Source organism: Amphiprion ocellaris, chromosome 19, assembly GCF_022539595.1.
Source record: "Amphiprion ocellaris isolate individual 3 ecotype Okinawa chromosome 19, ASM2253959v1, whole genome shotgun sequence".
Lineage (NCBI taxonomy): Eukaryota > Metazoa > Chordata > Actinopteri > Pomacentridae > Amphiprion > Amphiprion ocellaris.
In genome coordinates, this window is record NC_072784.1 from 18,645,603 (window position 1) to 18,672,910 (window position 27,308).

At 39.2% G+C, this 27,308-nt stretch overlaps 4 protein-coding genes and 3 non-coding genes across 14 annotated transcripts in view; 5 read left to right on the forward strand and 2 right to left on the reverse strand.

Annotated features, from left to right (window-relative positions):
• gpatch8 (G patch domain containing 8) overlaps positions 1-615 on the reverse strand; it is a 28,039-nt gene extending 27,424 nt beyond the window's left edge. For 3 of the 6 annotated variants that reach the window (XM_055005448.1, XM_055005450.1, XM_055005447.1), the window contains exon 1: positions 462-504. Coding sequence is in view for 1 of the 6 variants with exons in the window: in XM_023289951.3 (XP_023145719.1) it covers positions 462-506 (45 nt within the window). In the remaining 5 variants the exon portion in view is untranslated. Of the gene's footprint in view, positions 1-461 lie in introns of all 6 variants that reach the window. The other 3 variants (XM_055005446.1, XM_055005449.1, XM_023289951.3) reach the window with 2 other exon arrangements.
• Positions 616-4,898: 4,283 nt separating this feature from the next.
• Positions 4,899-17,525, forward strand: map3k14a (mitogen-activated protein kinase kinase kinase 14a). Of its 3 annotated transcripts, none has more exons than XM_023289965.3 (16): positions 4,899-4,959; positions 11,022-11,285; positions 11,379-11,454; positions 11,559-11,775; positions 12,080-12,466; positions 12,551-12,685; positions 12,774-12,903; positions 13,353-13,481; positions 14,622-14,726; positions 14,826-14,983; positions 15,079-15,229; positions 15,696-16,022; positions 16,113-16,222; positions 16,705-16,843; positions 16,941-17,041; positions 17,132-17,525. In XM_023289965.3, the coding sequence occupies exons 2-16, from the start codon at positions 11,036-11,038 to the stop codon at positions 17,291-17,293; spliced, it is 2,577 nt and encodes an 858-aa protein (XP_023145733.1). In that variant the 5' UTR covers positions 4,899-4,959; positions 11,022-11,035; the 3' UTR covers positions 17,294-17,525. The 3 variants fall into 3 exon arrangements, with proteins under 3 accessions (XP_023145733.1, XP_023145732.1, XP_023145734.1); XM_023289964.3 differs by lacking the exon at positions 4,899-4,959 and adding an exon at positions 9,212-9,369; XM_023289966.3 differs by lacking the exon at positions 4,899-4,959 and adding an exon at positions 9,419-9,565.
• Positions 17,526-19,985: 2,460 nt separating this feature from the next.
• On the reverse strand, positions 19,986-23,042 carry LOC111581681 (apoptosis regulator BAX). Its single transcript, XM_023289963.3, has 6 exons — positions 22,933-23,042; positions 22,212-22,260; positions 21,964-22,122; positions 21,708-21,843; positions 21,482-21,586; positions 19,986-21,387 (listed from the first exon to the last, which is right to left on the reverse strand). The coding sequence occupies exons 1-6, from the start codon at positions 22,961-22,963 to the stop codon at positions 21,289-21,291; spliced, it is 579 nt and encodes a 192-aa protein (XP_023145731.2). The 5' UTR covers positions 22,964-23,042; the 3' UTR covers positions 19,986-21,288.
• A 358-nt stretch (positions 23,043-23,400) lies between these two features.
• Positions 23,401-25,542, forward strand: rps11 (ribosomal protein S11). The gene is made up of 5 exons (XM_023289961.3): positions 23,401-23,424; positions 23,916-24,056; positions 24,293-24,368; positions 24,733-24,862; positions 25,347-25,542. The coding sequence occupies exons 1-5, from the start codon at positions 23,410-23,412 to the stop codon at positions 25,468-25,470; spliced, it is 486 nt and encodes a 161-aa protein (XP_023145729.1). The 5' UTR covers positions 23,401-23,409; the 3' UTR covers positions 25,471-25,542.
• LOC111581690 (small nucleolar RNA SNORD35) lies at positions 24,130-24,213 on the forward strand. Its single transcript, XR_002747271.1, has one exon. It is a non-coding gene; the product is annotated as a small nucleolar RNA SNORD35 (small nucleolar RNA).
• LOC111581689 (small nucleolar RNA SNORD35) lies at positions 24,538-24,622 on the forward strand. Its single transcript, XR_002747270.1, has one exon. It is a non-coding gene; the product is annotated as a small nucleolar RNA SNORD35 (small nucleolar RNA).
• LOC111581691 (small nucleolar RNA SNORD35) lies at positions 25,160-25,244 on the forward strand. The gene has a single exon (XR_002747272.1). It is a non-coding gene; the product is annotated as a small nucleolar RNA SNORD35 (small nucleolar RNA).
• Positions 25,543-27,308: the final 1,766 nt, after the last annotated feature.

A 27,308-nucleotide genomic window follows, 5' to 3' on the forward strand; every position in this document is an offset into this window, starting at 1 on the left:
CCATTTCTGGCTATTAGCGCTAATGCTGCCTAATGTGCGTACAAGCTAGCTATGTGCTAGCCAGCTATCCATCGTTAGCATATGTCGATAAATAACCAATACCCAAGGTCACTACACTAACGTGCTAGTTCCACTTCAATATATACTCTGCCATTGCACAGTTCGGAGGGTTAAAGTGGTTGGAAAAGGGCTTTTATTGAAGGTGATAACGCCTGACAGTAGTCAAATATAGCACGCAGCCAAACACAGAGACGTAAGGGAAGTTAAATTGAGAACAGCCGCAGTGCACTAGCCTCGTTCACTAGCGCTTAGCTAAGCTAGCTTGCAGTGCTAGCGACCGAAATGCACGATGCTGTTTGTACTGTGTGTTCGGTCTGCGGCGTTTAAATTCGCATTCGTGTATTCAAACACCTCGGCATGTTAGAATATGTGCAAATGTTCGGTCGTTTGACATGCATTACCTGGAAATCACGCTCTTCGTTGAACCTAGAAAATCTGTCGGCCATTTTCTGAACACAGCAGCAGCGTCTCGACTCGCTCCGTCTGTGTCCGACAGAAGCGCGCTGTGGCGAGGATGTGCGCTTCGCAAACGATTAGTCTGCGGTGAATTTACATTTCACTGCCCCTATCCATCAAGACATTACGCTGCCACACATGGGGCTTTTGTTGGGCCACACTAATATTGTTGTGTCTGTAGATAATCCTAATCTTCAGACATAATTTAGCAAATAGGTTAAACTAATGAATGTAGGCGAGGCTGGAATCATAGACTGTTTATAGAGCAGCGGAGAGGGAAACCAGACCCCCTTGGTTTTATTGATCTCAGGAATTGAAGATTTGAATGAAAATTTGCAGTAATAAAATAGAATATTAACCCAATAAAACTCTTCAAATGGCCTATTAAGCAGACTAATTTAAGGTATTTTAGTTTATTTTGTGCTCAAATGTTATTTTATACCCAAAGTATTTTTTTTTAAATAAAATTACATCAAAATATTTTTAAAATACAATTATAATACTGTATTGTATCTATAATAGGGGAAATGTACAAAAGCATTTTTTGATATATTGTAGCCCATTAAATGCATTTAACTTGTTTTTCTCAAGAGCTCAATCCTATAATAAATCTCTCATGTGTAGTCTGCACTATATTTGATGGGTACTTGAGAGATTATGCTTAGTGGATGGAAAATTGGGTAAACAGAATCATGGTAAGGGTTCAGTGGCCAACCATGGATGAAGGCATCACAGTCCACAGGGGATATTCAATTATAATAGGTACTTCTGGATGATAAATGTTAGGCTATTTTGCAATTAACAATTCTAAATGCTTTCTAAGAGTAGCCACACACACAATTTATTACTGTGGAGATCTTTGCTGGTTGAAGCAGTCATCAGTCAATCCTTCTCCCCTTGGCGAAATGAGTTCAGATGTTAACAGGACTCAAATTTTGCTTGCTGCTTGAACTGGTATACAGGGATTAAACCATTAGCTGTGATGTTGTGACTACAAAAGAACAAAAGAATGAATCTGTGACAGAAATAGATCAGTGATGCAGGCTTAGATTCACATCTGCACACAGGAAGCTATATATAGTAAGTTTCCTAATTTAGAACAAAACTAGCCATAAATTTTCCATACAAGACACAAAGGATAAATGTTACCTTTAAACGTACCCACCCAACAAATCATCACATATTGTTTCAGAGAAAAAAGCAAGAGGACCACCTGTGTTTTCTCCCAACACTGGAACATAATGCAGAATTTTATCCTGTGTTAAGATGATAGCTGTGAGTCCATCCAATCTGGAGACATAAAAACGTTTTCTTTAAAAAGATTGTTTCCTTTTATGTTATCGTCTTCACACAAATGTTCGGTAAATGGCAGAAAGAAATCCTCTCCCCAGGTTGCTTTATTTAAATCAAATATTCCCATGGTTCGCTTAGAAAATCCTTTGGCTTTTGTTTACTTAAGTGTCACAATGAGATGATATCCAGGGATTTCAGCTCAGTACTGAAAAGAGAAACCAGATCATCACTGTCCTCTTTGGCTCGTATCCACACGAGAAAAACTCTGACCTCCTAGCACTTTTGTAGATGAAGCCGCTTAAACCACTCCCATATTCACACATATGTCTGCATTACATCCAATATACAAATATATATTTTAATCATCATTTATACCACTGTTTCATTAGTGTTGATGGACTAGCCACTGAAAATAAACATTATTTACAGAGGTTAGTTAGGAGAAATTAAGAGGAATTTAGTCAAATCAACATATCTTTTCTAGTTTACTTAATGTAAACTTAGGTGTTTTGCTGAATAGTGGTTAATTGAGCAAATAAATGATAGATTTTTTTAGTTTCACACCACCTAAAATCTTAAGTTTAAAATATGAGTTCTCATAACTTGAGGCAATTTGACTTAAAATGATGAGGTGAATGAATGAACAGCTGAGAGTTTACTCAACTAATGGAATTAAGTTTATGAGACAGAAAACTAGTATAGACAGACCTCTGAGAATGCATTGCTAGAGACTTAAAACTTCCTTGCTTGTTGTAGTGCTAGAAACCAGACATGGTGGAAAGTTGCTGTGTGTCTTTAATAAGTTACATGTTAAATTACATTATGGTTGTTTCTTTTCAAGTTAATCTGAACTATTGTAACTGTGAAAAGGTTCACACTGAATTCACAGCGAGAATTACAGTTTATCTCAGTATGAGTAAGACCAGTCTAACACATTGTCTTTGTACTGACTCTTGCCAAAAATGGGTTCAATAGTTTCTACTGAAAGTTCTCAATGTTAAATAGAGAAATTCTTTAAACTTAGCAAGTATTAAAGGACATCAAATTTGTAACCAAAGTCTCTGTGACTAGTTCATTAAACAACATGTCTTAAGTTTATTAAACTTGTTTTCTCAAGTTTATTTAATTTAATTCAGTTAGTTTTACAATTTCACAACTTTGAACTAATTCATCAACCGAAGTGCAATTAACTGACATTTTTAAGGCAGCAAGGGAACTCAAGTTTCTAAGCTGAATGAATTTAAACTGATTTACAACATAAGCAAGGGCAGTTTAAAACCTATAAACAGACTATATTATGCCTTATAATCAAAACATAATAGTATGAATGAGAATAACCCATTACCTTTTATTGGCCAGCACCTGAAACTTTTGGTCCTATCCTCCTCCATAACCACAGGATGTGAATGTCAGTGCTATTAAGCTCAACAACTGATTGAGATGGTTGTAAAATTACTGAGCGTGAAAGGCACTAATACTCATTAGCCCAAGTAATTGAATTATGTAACAGTTAATTAACTTTGATTGCACATCAGGCAAGCTATAATGTCGCATGTAAACATAAACAGTCAATGGCTGAAGGACAAGTGCCTGCAGTCAGTGGTTTATGACTCCATCTAGTGGTGAATCTGTGTTAGTGCAGACAACCTAAATTACAATGTGACTATGGGCTGATAAAATACAATATTACAGTATATTTTGCTAATCTGAATATGTAGGACACACCAGCTTCCTTAAAAGCAAAGTCTATCTTCTTTTAAAGTACACACACAGATATATATTCTTAATATTAGTAGATTATGTGCACATATACAAGTATGTTTAAGGGAACAAATCATAACAGACAACTTTTTTTAATGTATAAAACTAAATGTAAAGTCTTGAAAAGGCGTCCATCTGCTTGGTGAAAAGCTGATTCTTTCTCCATGGGTCATTTTGATCAATACAAACTTGTCACTTATGCATAAGATTAACTTTATTTTCAAATTTTAAAGTTACTCTGACTTCATAACATAACTATTTGATAACACATGGAGAGATCATTTTCTTAGACAGTTACTATTTACTGTAACTTTAACTTGACTTGAACTATAACTTTGATACTTAAATTCCTGACATGAAACATTTAAATTCAAATTTCAAATAAACAATCAGTAGATTCTTAGGTTGCAATAATGGGGAATTCAAGCCAGTTAGCTAATGCTCCAGCAAGCCAATATAGCATAACGCTATTAGTTTAACATAAGAACAGCTGTTAGAATTTTAGAAAGATAATCATATATTTCTCTGGTTAGGTTTCACATTACTGGATTAGTTTATTGTGTGCATACTTTATCAAAAATCGAGAGTAGATTGTTGAAAATTGCTCCTCTCACTTTCACATATTCTAGCAAAAAATGTTTTCGTGCGTTCAAACTAATGTATAAACCTCCATATGCCTCTCAAGTAAGCAGTAAACTTTATTTTTGCATTTTGAATTTATGTATTCTTATAATAAAATACACTTGTCTTATTTTGCGCTGTCAAAATATTACATCAAAAATACTTAAAAACATTACTTTTTTGTCTTCTTCAGACAGTGTGTAAAAATAGCAAGATTTTCAACCAAGAAAAGGCCTGACATGAAAACTGACTTTATTTAGTGGTCAAAGGGGAATTATAGTGGGTGGGCGTCTTACCTCAAGGGAATATCTGACTGTGGTTTGCCCTGATCTTGGTAAAAATGAAATGCAATGAATCTCAAGAGCAAGACTGAATGCCAACTGGAGGTTATTTAGAAAAGAGTATAAACAACAACAACAACAACAAACTCAAATTTAAGAAATGGCTTTTTTTCTTTTTTTTTTTAAACTAAATTGTCAAGTTAGAAGTAAATGCATCCAAGAAGCATTGACGTTATTTCTACAAATTAAAAGCACAACTGTGACTTACAAAAACATGTAAGCATATTTTACGGAACACAAACAGCAATAAATATATGAAACTGCATATTTTTTATTAATAGTGACACTAACCCTAACCCCATAATACAAATAAATGCTGTTGCTATAAAATTAGGGAAATAAAATTTGAAATGTAACCGGAAGGCGTTTTTCTCGGCTCAGACAGATGTGAGTCGCCATCGGCCGACGCCTTCTGTCTGAAAGATCGGTAAGTGAAGACTCTACTGTATTTACTTTACCTTAACGTATTTTAAACAGGTAAACACTTCTCTGACTTAAGTCTCTTCTTTTGTTTTCGAGAACAAGATTATATTGTTTCAAATGTTTCACTTCTGAACGAATAACTACAACATTTGGGGCGAAGTTTTGTGCGAAATGGCGGAAGGAAGGTTTAGTTGAGAGCGAATACACCCAGAATATACCTAATGGGAGGTAACCTTAACTTAATGGACATTTTCCCAGTTTGTGACAAAATAACAAAGGCCAGAACTGTAAATAGTAGTATGTTTCAAGCTACTTACAGTAAGTTTGACTAACAACGTTTTTCAAAACCGGACACACGCCTAATGAAGCGGATCTCTGGTTTAAACTCTACTCCTGTCAGTGGCACCAAGTTGTTGGATATTTTTCTTTGCCAAATAGGCCTTATTGCAGGAATTATTGATATAATCTTTTAGGAAAAGGCGAAATGCATACGATAATCTGAAAATACATATATCAAAAGTATGCCCCAGGGTACAAAAAGTACATTTACAGCTATAAGACACACCTATTACACAAGAAAACAAGAAAGAAAATCTCTCCATGTCGTGTTTATGTTGTTAATCTTGCTCAATAATCAACTCTTATCTGGCCTGATTGATGTATTATACATTAGGCAATTATTAGCTCATATCTACTAGATTTAATTGTTTACATTAGTCATATCTGACAGGCTCTGTTTGTCAGGTCCAAGTTCTGCTCATTCTCCACACAGCACAAATACGTGCAGGACAATTCTTTGGACCAGAATCAAACTCCTGGTCTGCATTTACAGAGAATTAGGCCTGGCCCGGCTCCATTCCTGAGCGAAAAAACCCAATGTCCTGTCTGAGCAAATGTCCTATTCTCATTTCCTTTGCACAATGGCAAGAAAGTGCAGATAAGACTTTGAATAAAATGTGGTCACTGCATACAAAGTTAGTTTACATTGGACTGCAGCATAATTTAACATAGCATACAACATATGAATTACACCCTAGACTTCAAGTTCTACGTATTAGACTTCATTTTATCTAAGTGGTAATGTTTTGAATATGTACATATCTAAAGAAACATGAGGATTTCCTTCTCACTTATGGCAAATTTACGTGTTTCTTATCGTTTTGTGCAACAAAAGTGCAATAAATCTAACTTCCTGGTATTTATCAAAGTGATATTGAAAGGGATGAATATTTCAAGTTCAAACTTGCATAATACCCGTTATTGAGTAATCTTGAGGTAATTTTCTAGACTAACTGATTCATTTTCTTGTTTTTCGTGTCTCTGAAAATAGAGACTCATGTTGTCATGTTCAGATTCCTTCAGTTCAAAACTCAATAATGTTTCCAGTAACATAAAACAGATGAAAGCAACAACATGAGCAAACTGAAATATTAATGTCTCCTACGTATTCTGACGTGATTCAAAATGATCCGAGGAATTTTGACATTTCTTGTACCTACAGTTAATTAACAGAACATTATCAGCTGAATGCAAAAAGAGGAGTCTTAGTAGGACTTTGCACTTCGTAACTGAAACGACTCCAATTTCTAACTGTGAAAAAAGGGAAGTTGTTTAAGAGATGCAGAAAGGTTTGACTGAATCCTGTGATTTAAACGTGTGGATACAGATGGTTTCTGAAAAACTCTGAGTGTTGCATAGTCCAGGAGTGGGAAGCAGCCAGCATGTCCCTCAAGGATCACTTGGCTGTTTGTATTCTGTGGCCGACTCCAGGTTGAGTGCCTTTGTGCTGTTCTTACTAACCGCCTTGGAATTTCATTAATCCATGTGAATGAACAGCAGAAGGGAGCTCAGTATAGTCACTGACTGTGTGGAATTTAGCTCAAGAATTTTTTACAAAAAATCACAATGGGTTGTATCTTTTTATATGTAACAGTTAGGGTGAATATGTCTATTCTCTAAGTTACAAGTGTATTAGATCTGCCTTTACATTCTGACAGAATCCATTGCCTTACAGTAACTCCTATGCAAATCTTAGAAAAGTGTAGTGAGGTATTTAATGGTTGTTTTGACTGGATTGGGTTAAGACCACTAACAATTATTAGATTATTTGACTGACTCAAAGCTACAGCAGTCAGCAACAGTTTTAATAATCAGTTACCAAAGTTTGTTTTTCTTCTAAAAATGCTTCATCATTTTCCAGTTTCATGGTTGTGAAGATTTGCTGCTTCTCATTTTGACAGTGTTGTGTTTCTCAAAAGTATTTGTCTTGCATGTTTGATTTTAGATCTCATGTGTTAGTATACAATAATAGCGCTCTTTGGGCAAATAAGTAAATATTTCAGGTAGATAAGCAACAAAATAACCAAACACTGCTGAAAAGTAAAAAGAAATTTGTAGACAAGTAGTCCATTCAATGGTTAAGCAATTAGTATTTAAAAATTTGGGTTTGTGACATACACTGAAAAGATTTTTTATTTTGTGTTCAGACATTTTACAGATCAAATCAGCAAATTGCAAAAAATGCTAATCACAATTCCCCAGTGCCCAACATGACAACTTAAAAATGTCTTAAAGATATATAAAGATTTCCAAATCAGAAGAATATTATAAAATATTCATATTTTAAAAAGTTGAAATTGGTGAGGTTTTTTTTGCATTTTTTTCCCCTAAAAACTTCTAAAACTATTGACCTATTGCAGATTATTTTTTTACTGATTAATGGACTAATTACTCTGCCAAGGACACTGAGCCTCGGCGGAGTTATGTGACGATAGGCATTGGTTTGACTGTCTGTCTGTCTCTGTTAGCAACATAACTCAAAAACAGACTAATGGATTTGGATGAAATCTTCAGGGAAGGTCAGAAATGACACGAGGACCAGTTGATTAGATTTTGGCAGTGATGCCGCTTATAGTCTGGATCCATGAATTTGTTGAACATTTCTGTATCATTGCAAGACAGCGGCACGGTGTCACTGTAACTATGACTACAAGTGAACACGACGTCAGCTACCTGCTGACGATTGCATGATTGCGATCCTACTAAAAGTCCACCGCTGTGAACCGCAAACATCGGAAAAAATCGTGGACAAAAATCGGAAATCATATGACTGAGCAGCCTTGGCAGAGCATTGCACTGTCTGAGTGCTTTACTAGTTGTTTTAGTTCGAGACAAAATGATTGATTGTGAAAATAATAAGCAGATTAATCAATAATAGATATGACTGTTAGCTGCATCTGTAACTACTTATGTAATATACAAAGTTAGTGATGAATAGATTGGCAAAGACGCTTCAAAACCTATCTACCTATTTTATACCAGTTTGTCTAAGATACTGTTGTCATGACAAACAATATCCTTATCAGTAGAAGTGCAGAGAGCAACCTACATGTAGCTTTTTCATTTATGGCACGCAACAGGGCCAGTCAAGTGCTATTCTGACTTTCCTGTGTTCTGTAGTGGTTTTTATATGAGTAAGTTGTTTTGCTGCTTTATTGAAAATGTTCTTTTCTGAAAAGAAAAGCGTTTATGTCAGGTACACAGAGAAGATGCCTCACATGAGTGACAGCTCATATGGTTGCTCCAAATTCTCTTGTCGGCCAATATTTTCCACAAGAATGTACTCATAATGCCATGAAGAAAGACAAATCTTTGTTGATGTTTTAACAACAGGAAATATAGTGGAGAATGGCTGTGGGTGTGACATGACAGACTCTTTGGAATCAGAATTTTACAGGGCTGTGGAGATCAGTGGTTCAAATCCTGGTCAGGGCTCAGTTGTCCAGCGATGACCCTTAGTGCTGCCTGCCTGCCTACTACCTCATGTTGTATCTACTCTCAGATGTACGTCACCTTGGATGAAAAAGCTAAATGAAACTGTAAATTGATATTGGAGCACATGATGGATAGAAAGTCATCCTAATCATCTCAACGTGACACTTCCACATTAACAAGCTGTTTGTCGATACTCTGCTTTTATACTAGATGCTCTTCTGTACAGATGACATCCATTATTTCCTCCTTATATCTTGATATGCCACCAAGAGAGGGTTGTGTCACTTTCCACAGTTCACAGTCGATCGTGACAATCAAACATGTTATCCTTTAATCTACGGTAGTCCTTGGCCAGAGCGAGCAAACCAGCCCTGTTTGGAGGGAGCGGAGGGAGGGGGGAATATGGGGAAGTGTAGATGCATTTCCCATAAGTCAGCCGGCTCCTCCCCCCCTTGGCCGAGAGCCAGCACCGATCAGAGCAGAGCAGAGCGCCTCAGTGGCAAAGACTGTGTCGAGACGTTGCTGAAAATTAGAACATGAAGGACAAGGCATACAACCAAAGCACCTAGTTAGTGTAGATGACACGTTAGTCAGAGCGGATTCCCAGGAAAGAGACGGCAGTTCAGGCTGGCATCTATCGGTACGCTGACACGCTCCTCTGCTTCACACGTACACAGACTTGTTTTTATGATGGTGTGTTTGTTGCGGTAGAGCTTTCTCTATTTCCTTTCCACGTAAATTTATCGGGGTGTGGTGATGCAGAGGTTTAAGACGGAAGTGGCAGTTGAATTGCTCAGTTCTAGGTAATCTTGCAGCGCATGAAGTCGGCACCGAAGGTAATGTGATTACTAAAGAGCTTTAATTGAAATTCAACAAGAGTTTGATGACAGTTTTTCTGTAACATTACTTGTATTAGTAGAGTAAATGCAAAAATGACCATAAAGGTCTTGTGGCAGCAGTGCAATTGGTTTAGAGAAGATTTTAGGATTAATCTTTGTGTGAGAATCTGAGATCAAATGTACCTGATGCAACGTGCTGCAACTGTTGTCCCAGTTCTTAATTTGTGCCTTTCAAACTGCATGTAAGCAGCTCTCAGTTGAGAATGGTGTGTCTGAGCTGTGTGTTGGTTTTATAGTCATACATGTTGTGCCGGTCATAGCCTACGAGCGACAGGTAGGTAGTCATGCAAATCTTTATTGGAAATTCAACCCAGCCGTTACCTATTTTACTTCCTCTGACTGAAACAGAGCACTTGCACTGAACGACACAGTTGCAACTGTCAAAACAAGGCCAGGGTTGAGTTTCCTGTCTCATCTACCCACCACAAACTTTCAAAGTTTCAGTTCGGTTTGATAATCAAGTGATCATCGTGTTCCTGAACTTATAGGGCGTAGTCCAATATGTTAAACTTCAGACAAACTGTAAGGTAGACGACTGAAAGCCGTTCATTATTGCATTAAACTGTGTGTTTGTGCATATTTCGACAAGAGTAAACATGTCATTTTAAGCTAAATAAGGTTTATGAGCTTTTCTGTTTTGCTTGATTACAACTGGTGTTTCTGCAAAACACATTATGAACTTCTTTAGCCTGGTGGCATTAGCAAAAGGTCATTAACATACAAACAGAAAAATATTAAGAACTAAACAAAAGGAACAGATCATGAATGTCCTTTCTGAACTTTAGGAGGAACTGTTTCTTTCTAGCACAAACTACGCAACATTTGTAAAGGTCACTTACTTTCAATGACTGGCAGCAAACATGTGATTAACTGTACGATGTAGTAACTGTGTAAGTGAGGAAGCAAGTTCAACGAGATCAGTTTCTATCTAAACAATAATTAAAATGCTGTTTGTTAAGGTTACAAATGGAAATTCATTAGCAACTATTAAATAATAGTTTTAAGACAGTTTTATGATGCAAAATGCCCAACATTTCCTTGTTCCACCTACTGGAATATGAAGATTTGATGTTTTTTTTTGTTGTATATGATCGTAAATGAAATATTTTTGGGTTGCGTAAACATTTATCACTCTTTTCTGGCGTTTCATAGACAAAAGATTGATATGTAGATCAGTTGTACACATCTTCTCAATTTTTCTTTTGAGGTTTTCCCAAAAAATTTTGTCAGAAAAGCAATGCACCTGGACATCTGTAACCAATTACTGAAACTGATTTTTTTCTTATCTAGCATTAATGTGGTCATTTAAGTAAAAAACAGAACCTGAAAACACAATGCTACTGTTGAGAAAGACCTTGACTTATCAGCTACTTGTGATCTTCTCTCTTTTCAGACCCAGCAGAGGAAATGGCGGTGAGGCAGAGGATTTTCAACTCAACAGCACCTTTCTCCGGATCACACCAAGCCGAGCTGAAGGGGTCGTGCCCAACCTGCTCCACCGCAGAGCAGGAGACGGAGGAAGAGGAGGATGAGGCAAAGGACAGCAAAATGTCCTACGTAAAATGGGATACAATTAATAAACTCATCACACATGGAACCGCAGAACAAGTTGGAGAAATGCCGTTCAAGACCTCAACCATTATTGCTCAGGCAGAATGTAAATATGTCTTTTTGTTTTTTTTTCTCTAAGATGCAGCATATGAAATTACCGCTTGGACAGAATTTAACACGAACACTGTGGTCTCTTTAGGTGAATCCTCTCAAGAATTTAGTCCCTCTTGTTCTGAACGTTCCTTTGTTCCCATCCCTAACTGCTACACCAGCAGGTATGACATTTCCTTGACAACATTCCCTGCATTTTACATTTCATATTTACTCACTGAGGTTATACTGAATTTTCTAACCATGTCTTGAATTCATGTTGCTCTAGAGTATCCTCCGAGCACAACAACGTGGCGTGGCCGACAGCAGCTTCTGTCCAGGAGCCAAGCAGCTTATCGGCGCAGCTCACCCCTAGAAAGAAGACCAGGAGGCGGCAGAAGCGCAAAGGGACAAAGAAACTGGAGAAGAAGAAGGAGAGACAGAGACATCGGATGCCCTCTGGAGTCCCTGAACAGGAGAGTGGAAGTTCTCGAGTCCAGATCTTGGTGAGAACTCTGGTTATTCTTCGCATCTTATTGAGTTATGTATGTAATAAAGCATTTGGATTTGAAAAGCAGGTTGCTATTTAGTGTACTGTATTCTGAGAAGAGCTGAAAGTCTTTGTAGTTCTTCCCTTGTGAATCATCTTCAACAATAAATTGCCACATTCCTTGGCAGCTGGCGGACATTTCCGTCTAAACATTAGCCTTCCTCTGTTGTGGAAGTGAAATGCTGGCTGTTCAGCCGCTGAGGAAATTCACCTGACAATGTAAACACTGTGTCCTCTGATCAACTTATTTTTTCCTGTAGGAGGAGTCATCTCTTGGAGGGAGCAGCAACCTCAGTACCTCTTGCTGTAGTAGCATTGAAAGCTCAGAGGAGCAGGATCGAGGACCCTCTCTGTACCGTGGAAAGATCTACAGCACTGGCTCCAGCTGCTCTCCTCTCAACTGGCCTAAAGAGGTCTTGGGTTCTTTCTCCAATCTCCGGTCCTATGAGGACAGCAGCTCAGACTCCCTCAGCAGTGTGGGGGACTCGTCACTGGCCCTCGCAGGCCTCAGGGGCAGCGTCAGCCAGGGGGACCCGTGCTATGCAGGGCCCTTTTTCAAAGATGTGGAGATGGACGCAAGGGAGGAGGAAGATGAGCTCTCAGCAGCTGATTCTGTCACTAACGAGGGGCTAATCTTTTACAACGAAGTACGTCGTGCTTTGCTTCACTCTGCTTCCTTGGTTTAAAATGTGCTTCAACCAAACTAACTTGTTCCTCGTTCTTCCTGATAGAAAATCCAGCCTGTGGACTCTGAATACAAGGAAGGGAGTGAGTATGTCCTCTCACAGTTCATCAAAGAAGGCTCTTATGGCGAAGTACACATCGCTCAAGATGTCAACACAGGATTCAGATTCGCCGTTAAAAAGGTAACGCAGAGCATATTACCCTCTTAGCCTCAGGCCTCATTTACAAGTATCTTATGTATGATCTTTTGTTCCATTGTTTTTCTCACAGATTGCCCTGAAGAGGTTCAGCAGTGAGGAGGTGGGTGCGTGGAGTGCCCTCAGATCTCCTCGTGTGGTGAAGCTCTTTGGAGTGGTCAGAGAAGGGCTCAATGTAGTCCTCTTGATGGACCACAAATCTGGTAAACAAGCTTCATTTGTTCCTCTTTACACACAGCACACATTGTTGGCACTAGCTGCCACTGTTGCTGCCGAGGCCCAACAAACACATGTGGCGAATTAAGTGCAAACACATGTACAGTAGGTGTCACATGACGACAAGAAAGTTCAAGAGTAGAGAAAATGCGGATGTGATTCTTGTCGAGACGTGGAAGTGGGTGGTTCTGGGATGCCTGAGATGACTGTTGAGGCTCCTTGAAGTGTTACGGTCCAAATTGCACCAAATATCTGCGATGGGAGATCCCTGCCTGATGAACACAATCTCTTACCTCACTCGTTTTTCCTTTGTCATCAAACTTTGGCTTCCTCACCGGCTGTAATAACAAGGAACAGTTGAGTCAGATGAGCTGTTTTGGTAAATATTAGCAAGACACAGTCCTTTGTCCTGCTCTGACCTTGCTCGTTGTTTCAGGCTCTCTAGGCCAGCTGATAGTGGAGCGTGGCCGGCTGCCAGAGGACCTCAGTCTTCACTACTACTCTCAAGTCTTAACAGCGCTAGTGTACTTGGTGAAGAAAAAAGTGGTGCATCTAGATATCAAAGGTATGTTATGCCAAGCCAAAACACAAATCTTAAAACTGATTGGATCTCCTGAAGGTGTAATTCTTTTGCCACAGAATTCCTGTCACTTGATATGCCTAAACTATAGCTAAAAACTGTTTTACGGAGAGATAAGTAATGATTAATTTGTTAGTTCAGTGCAGGTATCTGAACAGTCAGGCATTTAAAATGAGATTATTTCTGTTGGTCTGAGAAACAGGAAAGAAATGCAGAAAGCAAAGTTACTTACTTTTTCACAAGTTTTACTGAAACTAAATTATGTTCTTTGTTGTCTTTAACCTTTTAGTATACTTCTGTAAATGTCTTTTTTATAGTCCACAGCATCTAAAGTCTTAAATTTTAAGACTAAATATCAATATCAGATATTGGCAGTGGGCCATAAACACTTTCATGATGAATTTAAACAACAGTAACTCCAACGTAATAATAGTGAAACTTAATGTGAGTAAAATCACTTTTAATTCTTATTGTATGAAGTGGAAAATTAAGACTTACAGAGAGAGATATCTAGATTTGATCTTCAGACACCTGTGTTGTGAAATTGCAACAGAGAAGAAGACGGGCTGGGAATTTCCCACAGTGTGACTCACCGCCACTTTTTACAAACAGCGCATGTCCAGAATCAGGAGAGCAAGAAAGAAAAGGGAGAATGAAACTGTTGGGGGAGGGTAAGAGGAGCAGGAAGTAGTTAGCGAGAGAACAAGAGAAGGAAAAGTACACGGACAGAAAGAAGGCAGAAGATGAAAATAAAGTGGTATAAAGTATTTTTTTAAATAAAGGAAACAGAAAAACAGAATGGGAACTTAGTTGGAGGAAGAACAAAAAATACAAAAGCAGAAGGGCAAACGAAACGTGATTTTTGTGGTGCAGCTCAAGCGCCACCTGGTGTCTGTAATGTCTCAGAAAAAACAAGGCAGTAATGCCAGATGTCTTTATGTGCTTATTGTTAGAGTGCAGCAGCTGTCCCTCGGTGACTTCATATTTCACTTTTACTTGAATCCTTTTTCTGTTTTATTCCTATGCAGCTGCCCTGTTTCTAATTATGTCATCCACAAACTGCACATAAGTCATGGAAATCAACTATTCATACAGCAGATTACTGACTGGACTTGTTTCCCACAGCTGACAATGTGCTGCTGTCGGAGGACGGTAGAGAAACCTTCCTGTGTGACTTTGGACATGCAGAGAGACTCAACGCTCAAGGACAGAGCCTCAGTGGGTCCAAAGGTAAATGTGATGTAACTTAAGACATGCAGCTGAGAAGATGCGGAACTTAGCCTTTTATTGTGTCTCAATCAACTGTTTTCGCAATGTAATTCAATGCAGATATGAAGGGCACAGAGACCCACATGGCCCCTGAGATTGTAAAAGGGGAACCCCGTGGAGCCAAAGCAGATGTGTGGAGCAGCTGCTGTATGTTACTGCACATGCTCAACGGGTGTCAGCCATGGACAAGATACTACACCTGTAGACTTTACCTGAAGGTAAACACACTGACACTACACCCTGCCGCTTCATTCCTGATTTTGTCCTCGTGATATCTGATCTTGACTGAATGCATTTCCTCTGATGGTTACAGATTGCTAATGAGCCACCGCCTCTGAGAGAGGTCCCACCTGACTGCAGCCCTCTGACTGCTGAAGTGATAAAAGCAGGACTCCAGAAGGATCCAGTGAAGAGATCATCAGCATCTGAGCTCAAAGAAAAAACTGACAGAGCTCTGAGAGAAGGTGAAGTGAAGCTGCTCTGCATTTTTTAATCAAAGTGTTCATATCGAAGCTGGTGATACATCCAAAGGTGAAAGTTCAGTTATTATAGTATAGCAATTCTTTGACTAATCTGACTAATTTGACTTCTTTGTTCAAATCTAGCATCTTTTTAGGACAATATTAACTGCCAGTGAAGGTGTAGGTGATTTTTATCTGCTAAAAAATGTACCTGGTAGTATGTTTATTCAGCCCTGAGTAGTCAGGTGCTGGATGTGTCCTGAGAGGCAAAATGCAGGGCAAAAAATGCCTATGCAACACTTTCTGTTGCTCATTAGCTTACTGCATTGAAGTGAGGGTGACTCTGTGAGTGTATTTGAATTTTTGTCACCTCTAATCTGGATGTGATGATTGAAAATGAACCACAAATAAAGGAACACACTCCCTGCGATATATCATCACTAATGTAATGTGGTTTATGTGATTGCAGTTGGAGGACTCACCAGCCCAGTGAAGGGTCCCTACACAGAGCCCTTGTACATTTCCACCAAGCCTCCCGACTCCCTGCAACACATTAACAGCAGTGTTGACTTTGAGGATGAGGAACGTCAAGATTCTCTTGAGCAGGCGATCATTGCAGGGGGGAGGACGAAGAACCTGGATGACGATGAGGAGACGGAGGTGGTAGCGGCTGATTGTAACGAGTCAAAGCGAGGCTCACCTTTCGGTCCACAAATGCTGATTTCTGAGCCGAACTACAAGAGGGGCAACAATATGACAACTGTACCTGAACTTGAGCTCCGGAAACTGGAGCGAGGTGAGGTTTCTTTCAGTGCTCTGCTTATTTTCATGCGTCAGATCTGGTGCATGTTTGACATCCGCTCACTGAGTTCCCATTTGTTTTCAGATTTCTACCTGAGCAGTCTGTCCCAGCTTCATTCTGCCGAGACACAGGAGCAGCTGTTGTCTTGTATCAGCAGTGATCCTTATTCCACCTGGGAGCCATGGGACAAAAAGGTAACCCATAAATACACAGAAGAACATACTTTCAATATGCTTAGCTGTATATGGAGGGTGTATATTTAGAGTGAGATTAATAAGTGATAATTTAAGACTTGAGCTAAGGAGCAATCCCTTTGTCTCCTGGTACACCTCCATCCAAAATGTGGGAATTTAAGACAAAAATGCTTAGTCACTGTACTGTATATTCCATTTTTAAAGCCAGGCAACATCATAGTCTGTACTTGTTAACATCTACGCCATCTAATAGACATTCACTCACAGAGAAAAAGCCTTTTTTTGTCAGAGGTTCTTTAAAAAAAAAATCCAGTGTTAGTAAATGACACAGCTAATATCAATAGTGTAGCCATCAGACACAGACACATCTTCCTAAACTGAAAGTCACGTAAAGGGCTCAGTGGTGTCTATCAATATGGCTTAAGTATTAACAGACTAACTTTTTGGCTTGTGTTCCTCTTTTTATTTTCATTTCCTCCCAGGACTCTGGCCGCTGGTCCCTGAGCCCAGGAGACGACATCAGCTCCGGTGTTTTCTCCTGCAGCAGTCAGCCAGACGTGCAGGTCTTCAGTGTTGATCTGCTGGGTCACACACAAGTACCGCCACCTTGCTGTTTTGAAGGTAGGATGAAAAACGTCAACATCTTCTCTTATTTTCAACTGTTTAATATATAACCAAACATTTTCCTCACACCATCTTTGCTCTGTGACTGCCGCAGGGGTGGACGTCTGCATCACAGACTTCAGCAGGAACAGCATCCGGATCAGAGAGACGCGTCGGGTGAAGGTGGGCCACATCGCCACCGGGATCAGCGATCAGGTGAGAGCCGGCAGCAGCGCACACTCACATGTCAAGACTGGATTTCTTGTTTGGCAAAGTAAGAAACCTAAATGTGCGTCTCCTTTGCAGATCTCTGAGAGGGTGTTCACTCTGGAGACGCAGCAGGGCGAGCAGATCGCTCCCGATGAGGAGGTGCAGGAGTCCGGTCTGGAGCTCTGCTGTGTTCCTGCTCCGGACTTCAGCTCTGCCTGGAAGTGGAGGATCAGAGACGGAGTGCTGGAGACAAGATAGAGCCCTGCAGTGTTATGTTACATGTTGATCTTGTTGCCTTGTATTGGACAGTTTTAAACCTATGTTGTTTTTTTTCTTATTTGTGCCATTTTGCAGGGACCATGCTAGAAAAAACTGCAATTTTTAATAGCTGTCATCATATTGGCAGACAGTTACTGTGTTGCTTCAAGTCTTGCGATGTTTACATGTTGCACTGTTGTTTACATTAAATAAATAAAAATAAGGAAATGTGCAGTGTTGCAACAGTTCTTTTAAACCTGTTTGTAATAACTTGCTGAGGAGTAGCGGCTACAGTCACCCACATTATATGAGGGTTAGCATTACTTTATCTGGGATTTACAAAATTTCTCAAAAACCTGATGTCAAGTGAAGCTTCATTGACATTTCAAATGTAAAAGTTATTATGACATTATTTAAGTCTTTTATAAGATCAAAACTATGCTATAAAAAGTATGTGGTCACATATTCATGTGGTTCATCTCATTTGTGAAGGATGGAGATATTTGTCCATTTGTTTGCGGAACATTTTATTTCAGAGCAGAAATTTATAACACCCAGAGAATTACTGCTTCTGCCATGGAAGATATCTTTTCATTACTGTTTTGTCTGTCGGCAGCAGTAGTAAAAACTATCAAGCTAATTTTCATTGGAACTGGCGAAGGAAGAATCCAATAAATTTTGTTGCAGGCCTAGTTTGGGTTGCAAAATCACATAACGTAGAAGAGTGGATTATTTAATTCAATTACCATCATCAGATCCAAATTCCCTACAATTAAAATGACATGTTGTGTGCTGCGGTGCCCCAACATTTACCATTCAACTTGGATTTTACACTGATCTCAAACCAAATATACAAGTTGAAAGTCCCTAATTAATATCCATCCAACCATCCATTATCTATACACCGCTTAATCCTCAGTGGGGTCATGGGGTGCTGGAGCCTATCCCAGCTGACTTAGGGTGAAGGCAGGTGACACCCTGGACAGGTTGCCAGGTTGACAGTCTATCACAGGGCTACACATGGAGGCAAACAGTCACACATTCACATGTACAGACAGTATAGAATCACCAATTAACCTGAGCATGTTCAATGTTTTTGGACTGTGGGAGGAAGCTGGGGCACCCAGTGAAAACCTACACATGCACAGGGAGAACATGCGAACTCCATGCAGAAAGATCCCAGGCCCAGGCTGGGACGCAAACCGAGGATCTTCTTGCTGCAAAGCGACGGTCATAACCACCAAGCCGCTGTGCAGCAACCTTATTAATATACACTACCATTCAAAAGTTTGGGGGTCACTTAGAAATGTCCTTATTTTTGAAAGAAACACATTTTTTGTCAATGAAGATAACATTAAATGAATCAGAAATGCAGTCTAGACATTGTTAATGTGATAAATGACTATTCTAAATGGAAACGGTTGATTTTTAATGGAATGTCTCCATAATGCCCATTTCTGGCAACCATCACTCCTGTGTTCTAATGCTACATTGTGTTAGCTAATGGTGTTGAAAGGCTGATTGATGATTAGAAAACCCTTGTGCAATTATGTTAGCACATGAATAAAAGTGTGAGTTTTCATGGAAAACATAAAATTGCCTGGGTGACTCCAAACTTTTGAACGGTAGTGTACATTGTGTAATTAATTGAGAACAAAATGACATGAGAACAGTCATTGAAAACTGAAATCGTGAACCCAGTGAGGGGTGCATTTAAAATCACACCAAACGTAAAAGTGAAAATTTGAATCACGGTCTGCTCCAACTTGCATGAATTTCATAATAACTCATAATGTGGCTCAGTAGTGTGTATGGCCTCCGCACGCCTGAATACACTCCTAGCAACGCCTGGACATGCTTCTGATGTTCTCTGGCAAATTCCAGTTGGCCTGCATGGTGCTGGGCTGTGAGCACAGGCCCTATGCCAGCCTCATGGAGTCTGTTTCTCACAGTTCGGTCAGAAAAATCCACGACTAACCCTCTGGTAGTCATTGTGTCAGGTTCTGGCAGTACTAATCGTAAAAAAGAAACAGATACTTTCCTGCTGCTGGGTTGTTGCCCGTATACAGCACCATCCAGCTCTACTAGTGTAAAGGCCTGTCTGCTAGTATCTCCTCCATGCTCTTCAGACTGTGCTGGGAGACACAGCAAATCTACATATGAATGTGCCATCTCGGAGGAGGTGCACTACCTAAATCGGCTTCAGGTACCGCCTCATGCTGCCAGCACTCACAAGTGTATTTGCAAAATGCAAAACAATCCAAAAATCAGTCAGGAAGGATAAGGAGTGAGAAATGGTCTGTGGCCACCACCAAAAAAAAACCACACAAATTTATTATCTAACGAGCTGAAGGCTGTAAAAACGACTGAGTTCAATTCATTGAGTGAGCAGCTTTTTAATAGCCAAGAACTTAACACTGAATTTATACTTTTTACCATGACATCAATGCACTTTCTGAGAATAATAGCAAAATATTGATATATGTGAGATAAACATGGGCTAGAGTCATGATAGTTTGTACTGATAAAACTTTAAATAGTATGTATAAATAATAAAATTAGGACTATATACTGAACATTTGAAACTAATGGAAATGAAATGACTTTAATATGATTGTTTTATTAATACTACTGTTAAGCATCAAATAAAATCATCGCTGCTTATGTAGGAAATGCAAATCCATAGCTGCAGTAAGAATTAAAAGATTTATTTTTCATTTTACAACATACAAGGTCACTGCAAAAAAAGATTTTCAGGGAGACTTGAAGCAAATTTCAGCTTTACAAATGTGATAGAAAAGGTGAAAACTCGAGAATATCAAAGTGATTTCATAGTAAAAAAAAAAAAAAAAACATCCCACCAAGGCACTGACAAACAAGAAAAATGTATAAAAAGTCTTCTGTCTGAATAACTCACGAGGAAATACAGTACTGAGTATGTGTAAAGTGAGGTATCTGTGAGCAATCCATAGCCTTCTGTTTCTGTAGCGCAGTTTCTTTCACTTTTCTTTGACAAGTATGCAGCTCCATTCAACATCACAAGACAAAAAAAACAGGTAGAATTTATCTTACTGGGAGCTATGTTATATTTTCAAGGTTGGCCAAAAGGCCACAAAACAGCATATGATTGAAAGTTACACAATTTATATTCAGTCTATTGCATTTTTGCTGGTATGACTTTGAAATCATGTGATAACCCATGGTACATGTAAACACAACTTTGTACATAAGTCCCTGGTGTGGCACTTTTATTATCCATTGAAATAAAGCTGAGCTGTTCATTTAGAGGAAGAGGGAGAAGAAATTTGTCAGGGTTGTTTGAACTCAGTACTTGCAGCAGGCATTCTAAGTTCTCCTTATCAGTTTCACTGTCTTGTTCGCTGAAATTGTTTGCAAAAATATCTATTTACTTTAATGGGACATGACCACCACTAAACACACTCTTTGGCTGCAGATCGCTGCAGATATACACCAGTGAACACTCACAAATACATTTGAGTATGAATTTGCTGGTATACAGACACTATAGTGAAATGAATGGAGAGGATGGGAAGATCAGAAAAGTAAGCTGAATGAAAAAAAACAGAACTACAACTAAAATAACACAGAGAGGAACTTCTTAATTTAATCAAAACATGTCTGTATATATATCTTTATGAGCAGAAAACAGAATGCAGTGACTTCTTTTTATTCTGTACCAAGTATAAAATAAATTACTTAAAATGCATTCCTTGCTCAAGTCTGACAACCTCTTCACTCTCCCATTATGTGCACATAATCAAGCACAGCTCACTTCCTTGTGGCATAGGGATCATGGGTATGACAGCGCTTCCAGTCCAACTCCCAATCCTTAAATATGAATGGGAGGCAGAAACACAAGTCCATCCTGTTTAACTTGTTCACTTCTGATATTTTCTTTATGTTTTTGTTCCCGTCCCCATTTCCCTCAGTCATAGTTCTTTCCATCCTTCTTCCGTCAGCTCTTCACACACCCCTCACATCTTGCGAATGACAAGAACAGTGGTGAGAACGCCTGCCAAGAAAACTCCCACTGTCTGCCATGTGGGAGTGCCGAAGTGGGAACGAATACCCTCCTAAAAATCATGGGTAGACAAGAATATTAATGAGCATCTTACCATCAGTCATGAGCACAAATTCTGCTACTAATCAATGATGTGAACTCCTTACCCAGCCACCTTGCTCCCTGATCCAGTTGATCACATGTTCCCGGAGGTAGTCCATGGTCCAATGAATAATGGTTCTGATGATATCAGGAACTTGGGTTACAAGAGCCTGAGAAGGTGTTAAGAGAAAAATTTTGAATCTAATTGCATGACAGTAATTCCATAATGCAGGTATGTCTTGCTGTTTTGTTTCATAATGAAATGAGGTATAACACAACTGCTTTACATACCTTAATGACGAGTCGACAGGCAAAGTAGAACAGCGCAACCACCCTGCCCCAGTTAAATTTTCCATCTGAAAAGATCTCAACAGCAACTTTCAGAAACACGTCTTTTGTAGGACTGAGTGAGGAATCATTTATCATCCTGGGGAAAAAAAAACATTCAGTGATTAGAGAGAGGGTAATTATGTAGTTATCACTGTTAAACAAATGATTTGCAATCATTCAGTACATGAATATGGTTTAACATTGACAGTTATCCTACCTCTGGAGTTCCACATTTCCATCCAGCTCATCTCCAATCTGCTGCAGGCACTGACCGAGCTTCTTATGGCTTGGGTCAACCAGCTCTCCTCCACCCAGCTGTGCTCTTGTCACTACAGTTTTACTGTCTCCATGCCGCTGAACCCGCTCAAAAATGAAGCTACACAGGTAGACACACATACAATAACCACCTTACTATTTCAAAGATGAAAAAACAATGACAAACACGAGTGTGTAGTATGTACTTACTCCTTTAACAAAGCAGCTCCTACTTCCACGAGCTGTTCTTTGCCATTTCCTGAAAAACAAAGGTCAATCATCAAAATGCTGATACAACTATTTTACAACCACAATTTTTTACCTCACATGAGACGCAAATTAAAGAAACAACTGTGTTCCATCTGAATCTATGACATGTTACAGTAAGATTTAGACTATCCACACTTAAATTAAGCAATAAAAAAGCTTTAAATTGCTGCTTGTGATGTGACCGTGATTTTGATTTACTTTTAAAAATCATTGTATCTTTACAGCCGAGCAGCTTTACAGTGTAAAGCACATAAAAACGTAATGTCGAAGCTGTCAGCTAAATGAATTAGCCTAAATTGATTTGACGAAGTTAAACACTCTTTCAACTGGCCGACGGACTTGAGCATTTTACGTGAAAGCTTGCATTCTTCCTATATCTTTTGGTAACATTTTGCTAACTCACTGTGGTGTGGGGGTATGTCGGTAGCTAACCAAGCTATCTATAAAAACGCACAGTTGTGCTAGCAAACATAAAGCTAACGTTTAGCGCTCTTGCTAAGCTAACATCTGTACGGCTAATGTTAATGCTAGCAAGTAACCGAGCTACAACTACAAACCAAGACTTTAAGGTTCAAGCGTCATATTATCTGTTATTACCACACGGTTTGCGACACTGTCACAATCAATTTAATTTCATAATATCGCTGATGCTAGCTCGTACCTTGGTCGCCTCCTCCCGGGTGTGATGCCATCTTGTTTTCTGTTTAGATCGCTCAGACTTCCGTACAATCATGTGGCAACATTTAATTTTTGTGTCTGGTGACATCAACCGATGGCGGCGGCGAATAGATCAGATCTGAAAATCCTAATGGCGCCTGATGGGACTGATGTGATATAGCAAAGCTAGTTCAGGGGATTCACCATGTTTTATAGATCTACTCACCTCGCCACGCTGTGGACGGCGCTTTGTGAGAGATTTGCCTGCAAATAAACACCGGGCTTTAAACTGGTGTCACGGTTGCAGTTAACTGGATGTATTAGAAAAAAACATTTTGTAAAGCAATAAAAAAAAGAAACATATACATATATGTGTTGATTTTTTTGAGCCTCGCCTTTATTTAAACGTCATTTCCCGTGCCTCGTCGTCTTCGGTCCGCCGCGCGCATGCTCAGGCCTCTTTACGACTCGGCAGGCAAAGATGGCGGATGCACAAGTACGTTCAGCGAAACGGCGTGGTGAATTTAAATCGATATAAATACGTTTAAATAAACTTCCTAACCACCTTACGTAAAGTATATACTAATGCGGTTTCCTTATGCGTCGTGCTAAACCATTTCAAGCCACATTCACACATGTTTCTGTAGCATTTGTTGTTGCCGATTTTACACCCTCGTGTAACGTTGTACTAGCCGGAATGCTACCTCGGTTAGCTTAGCCTGCTTCTAGTCAACCGTCGACTGTATTAACGATGTGTTTCTTCACATGTAACTCCAATAATTGCTTTTCTCATTTTAGCTTTTCAAGCACAATTTATTCGATCAATTGTGTTTTCATCAAAATGTGTCTGGAATCTTTTGTAAGAGGAAGTCGGTATTGAGCTAGCTAGCGAGGAAGGGCAGCGGCCAGTACCCGAAATGTGCACAGTGAGTCTTAAGACGTTTGTATTACACATCCTTACCATGCCATGTCTTTTCCTTTCTCCAGACCGAGAGGGCTTATCAGAAACAGCCCACCATCTTCCAGAACAAAAAGCGTGTCCTGGTCGCTGATGGTGGCAAGGAAGCCAAGGAAAAGCTCCCCCGCTACCACAAGAGTGTCGGGCTTGGCTTCAAAACCCCAAGAGAGGTAACTAATCTACTTAAAGATTCTTCAATCTATTGAAAATAAATAAAAGATACTGAAGCAATTGCTTATAAGCTGCAAATGATGTCTTTCTCACGATGGTCTTCCAAGCCTGCAGGGTTCTGACGACAGTGCCTTTTGGCAACACTGATGCAGTCAAAACGAATATGACTTGATGTCAAAGTTAGGATTATGTATTGAGTGATAACATTAACAAACTTTGTATTTGTTTTCTGCAGGCTATTGACGGCACTTACATTGACAAGAAATGCCCCTTCACTGGAAATGTCTCCATCCGTGGACGTATCCTCTCTGGTCAGTAAAATACTTCACAGACTCCACACATTTCCTGGCAATATATTCTCATTTTAGCTTTTTTTCCCTCTGCTGTGCATTTAAAAAATGCTGTTAAACTATCTAAGTCAGAAGAGGCTACCTTGCCCACAACCTATATATTGACTTGTCTTTTTTTTTGTCACTGTCCTGCAAATGATGTTTTTTCTCACGATGGTCTTCCAAGTCCTCTGGGCTCTGACGACAATGCCTAATGGCAATACTGATGTGGTTGAGTGACAGAAGTTGAAGGAGCAGCTTGCTGAATCCTCTGGGTTGAGTTCCTTCTGTAATGTCCACAGCAAGCTGTTCAACACAGACTGTAATTCTTTGTCTGCCTTTATAGGTGTGGTGACCAAAATGAAGATGCAGAGGACCATCGTTATCAGACGCGACTACCTGCATTACATCCGCAAGTACAACCGTTTTGAGAAGAGACACAAGAACCTCTCTGTCCATCTGTCTCCTTGCTTCAGGTATTACCTCTCACATACAGATTTTTTTTTTAGGATTCATCCACTAATAGCTAGCATGTATGTGTTGAATTTCACACCTAGTTTCCTAGGAATGTGTATGTGAAACATCTGGAAAATAGATTTTCCTCTATATTCAGTGTATGACTGAACAGTGTGATTATTGAAGCTAAAGGTGTACAAACAGCAACATAGGTATGCTACCGTTCATAGAAATGAGAATTGTCAGTAAATTAGTATCATTCAGTTGTCTATGTCGGTTCATTTGATGATGTTCTGTCAATAAGTGTCTTATATTGCTGCAAATGATGCTTTTTCTCACGATGGTCTTCCAAGCTCAGGAAGCTCTGACGATACTGCCTTTGGCAAACACTGATGCAGCTTAGCTTTATATCTCCTGCTCAACCATAGAAACATTTTGTCAGCTTGGTTTTGGACAGAGATGCACCAGCCTCTTAACATTTCTATTGCCTGCGTTTCTCTGCAGAGACGTCACAGTTGGAGACATTGTGACTGTTGGTGAGTGCCGACCCCTCAGCAAGACTGTGAGGTTTAATGTCCTCAAAGTGACAAAAGCTGCTGGAGCCAAGAAGCAGTTCCAAAAGTTTTAAGTGTGTGACTATGAACAGGAAGGCTGCTGTTGGCTGACTTGTCATTGTCAAATAAAGAAAACCTTGTTTAAATTGCCTTTTCTGCTGTTTTTCTCAGTCTGCTATCCCAATCTTTGGTTGTAGAGCTACATATTCCCTTATTTGTTTTGCTTTACTTTCGGCATGTTTTTACTGAATTCCTAGAATGATTAAATAAATGAGGTACAGCTACAGTGCTTGACATCAGTTGTTCTGTGACACAGTGTTATAGGACTCATCTATGAAATGGATCATTGTCTTCCTCAGGAAACCTTTCTAAATCTAAAATGAGAAGAACTTGTCAGAAGGACAAACCTCTGTCCTCCCAGTAATTGCCAGATTTTATGGTGCTGCACTTTCACACACACCCCCATCCTAACAAAAAAAAGATATATCCTACTCAACAGCGTTCAATTCAGTCAGTTCAATCTTTTATTGTCATTGTCAAAACGAAATTTTGTTCAGAGCATTCACACACTACATAGCAATACACAAAAATCAATCCCTCATCAAATCACTTTGTGTGTGGGTATTTTCTCACATTGAAATTTGAGGCTCTTTGATCAACATTAGCTCAAGAGCAAGTTCAGTTCAGAGGCTGTCTACCAATATTTTTGTTTTTGTGGTACAACTTGTGATATCTGCTGTGCCAGGTATGGACGGTTGAATGAAAATAACTTGCTTTTTATTTACGTGACCAAGTATTTAATATTAAAAGTTTTCTGTATATTTTGTGTCATGGCATGCAACTACACACAATTTTCTAGGAAATCTCTCAAGCTGACTCCTGCATTATTAATTTTTTTGTTAGTGTGTTCAGAGATTGGATTTTTCATGAGGCTTAAATTTTCGTGTTTCAACAGACCCACAATCAGAAATTGTTTGATCTACTTGTTCAAATGTAGCAGATTCTAAAACAGATATGAGAAATAACTAAAAATTTCAAACCTTTATTTTTAATAGATGTTGTTGAAACATTGCCTTAGATTTCAATGAGCAGAAAAATAGTACTGAAAGTGGGTTGATGTGCAATTAAAAAAATCTCAAACAGTAAAAACTCACCAAAGTGCATTAGTGGAGTGTTAGTCCACCTCCAGGACAGCTACAATGCATCTTGTCATTGATTCAGTGAAAGTCTCTGGAACTCTGTTGGAGGGATGAAACACCATTCTTCCAAAAGATGTTCCTTGATTAGGTGTTTTGATGATAGTTGAGTCATAATCTTCTAATAATCTTTTATAATTGGTTTGAGCACTGCGAAAATTAACATATGATTGCAATCATTTTAATCCAGGCAGTGACCCTTGGTCCCGGGCATTGCCATCATAGAAGAGACCACTCCCATCAGGATAGAAATGTTTTTCTTAAAGCACCTGTAAATTGATTTGCAGTGACTTTGATTTCTAAGAAAACAAGCGGACCCAAACCCATCTATCCATTATCTATACACCGCTTGATCCGCATTATGGTTGCGGGGGGGCTGGAGTCTATCATAGCTGATTTAAATCGACACCAGTCTATCGCAGTGGACCCAAAACATGCAAGCAAAATGAGGGTATATGCAGGGGTATAATACTTCAGCTTGGATAAATACTAAAATAATTAGTAATTGTTAACATATTGATAGTATTATACCTTGATATTTGGCATTTTTAAGCCATCAGCTTGTGTTTATAGCAGCACCTCCCGGTGGTTCAGTAATGTGTCCAGCAGAGGGCAACAAATAGCTGTTTTATGTTCTCATCCACACTAGAATCCAACACGTGAAACCCTGGAGGAGCCACCAGTTTATGTAGCTTCACTAATTTATGTGGTGAGGA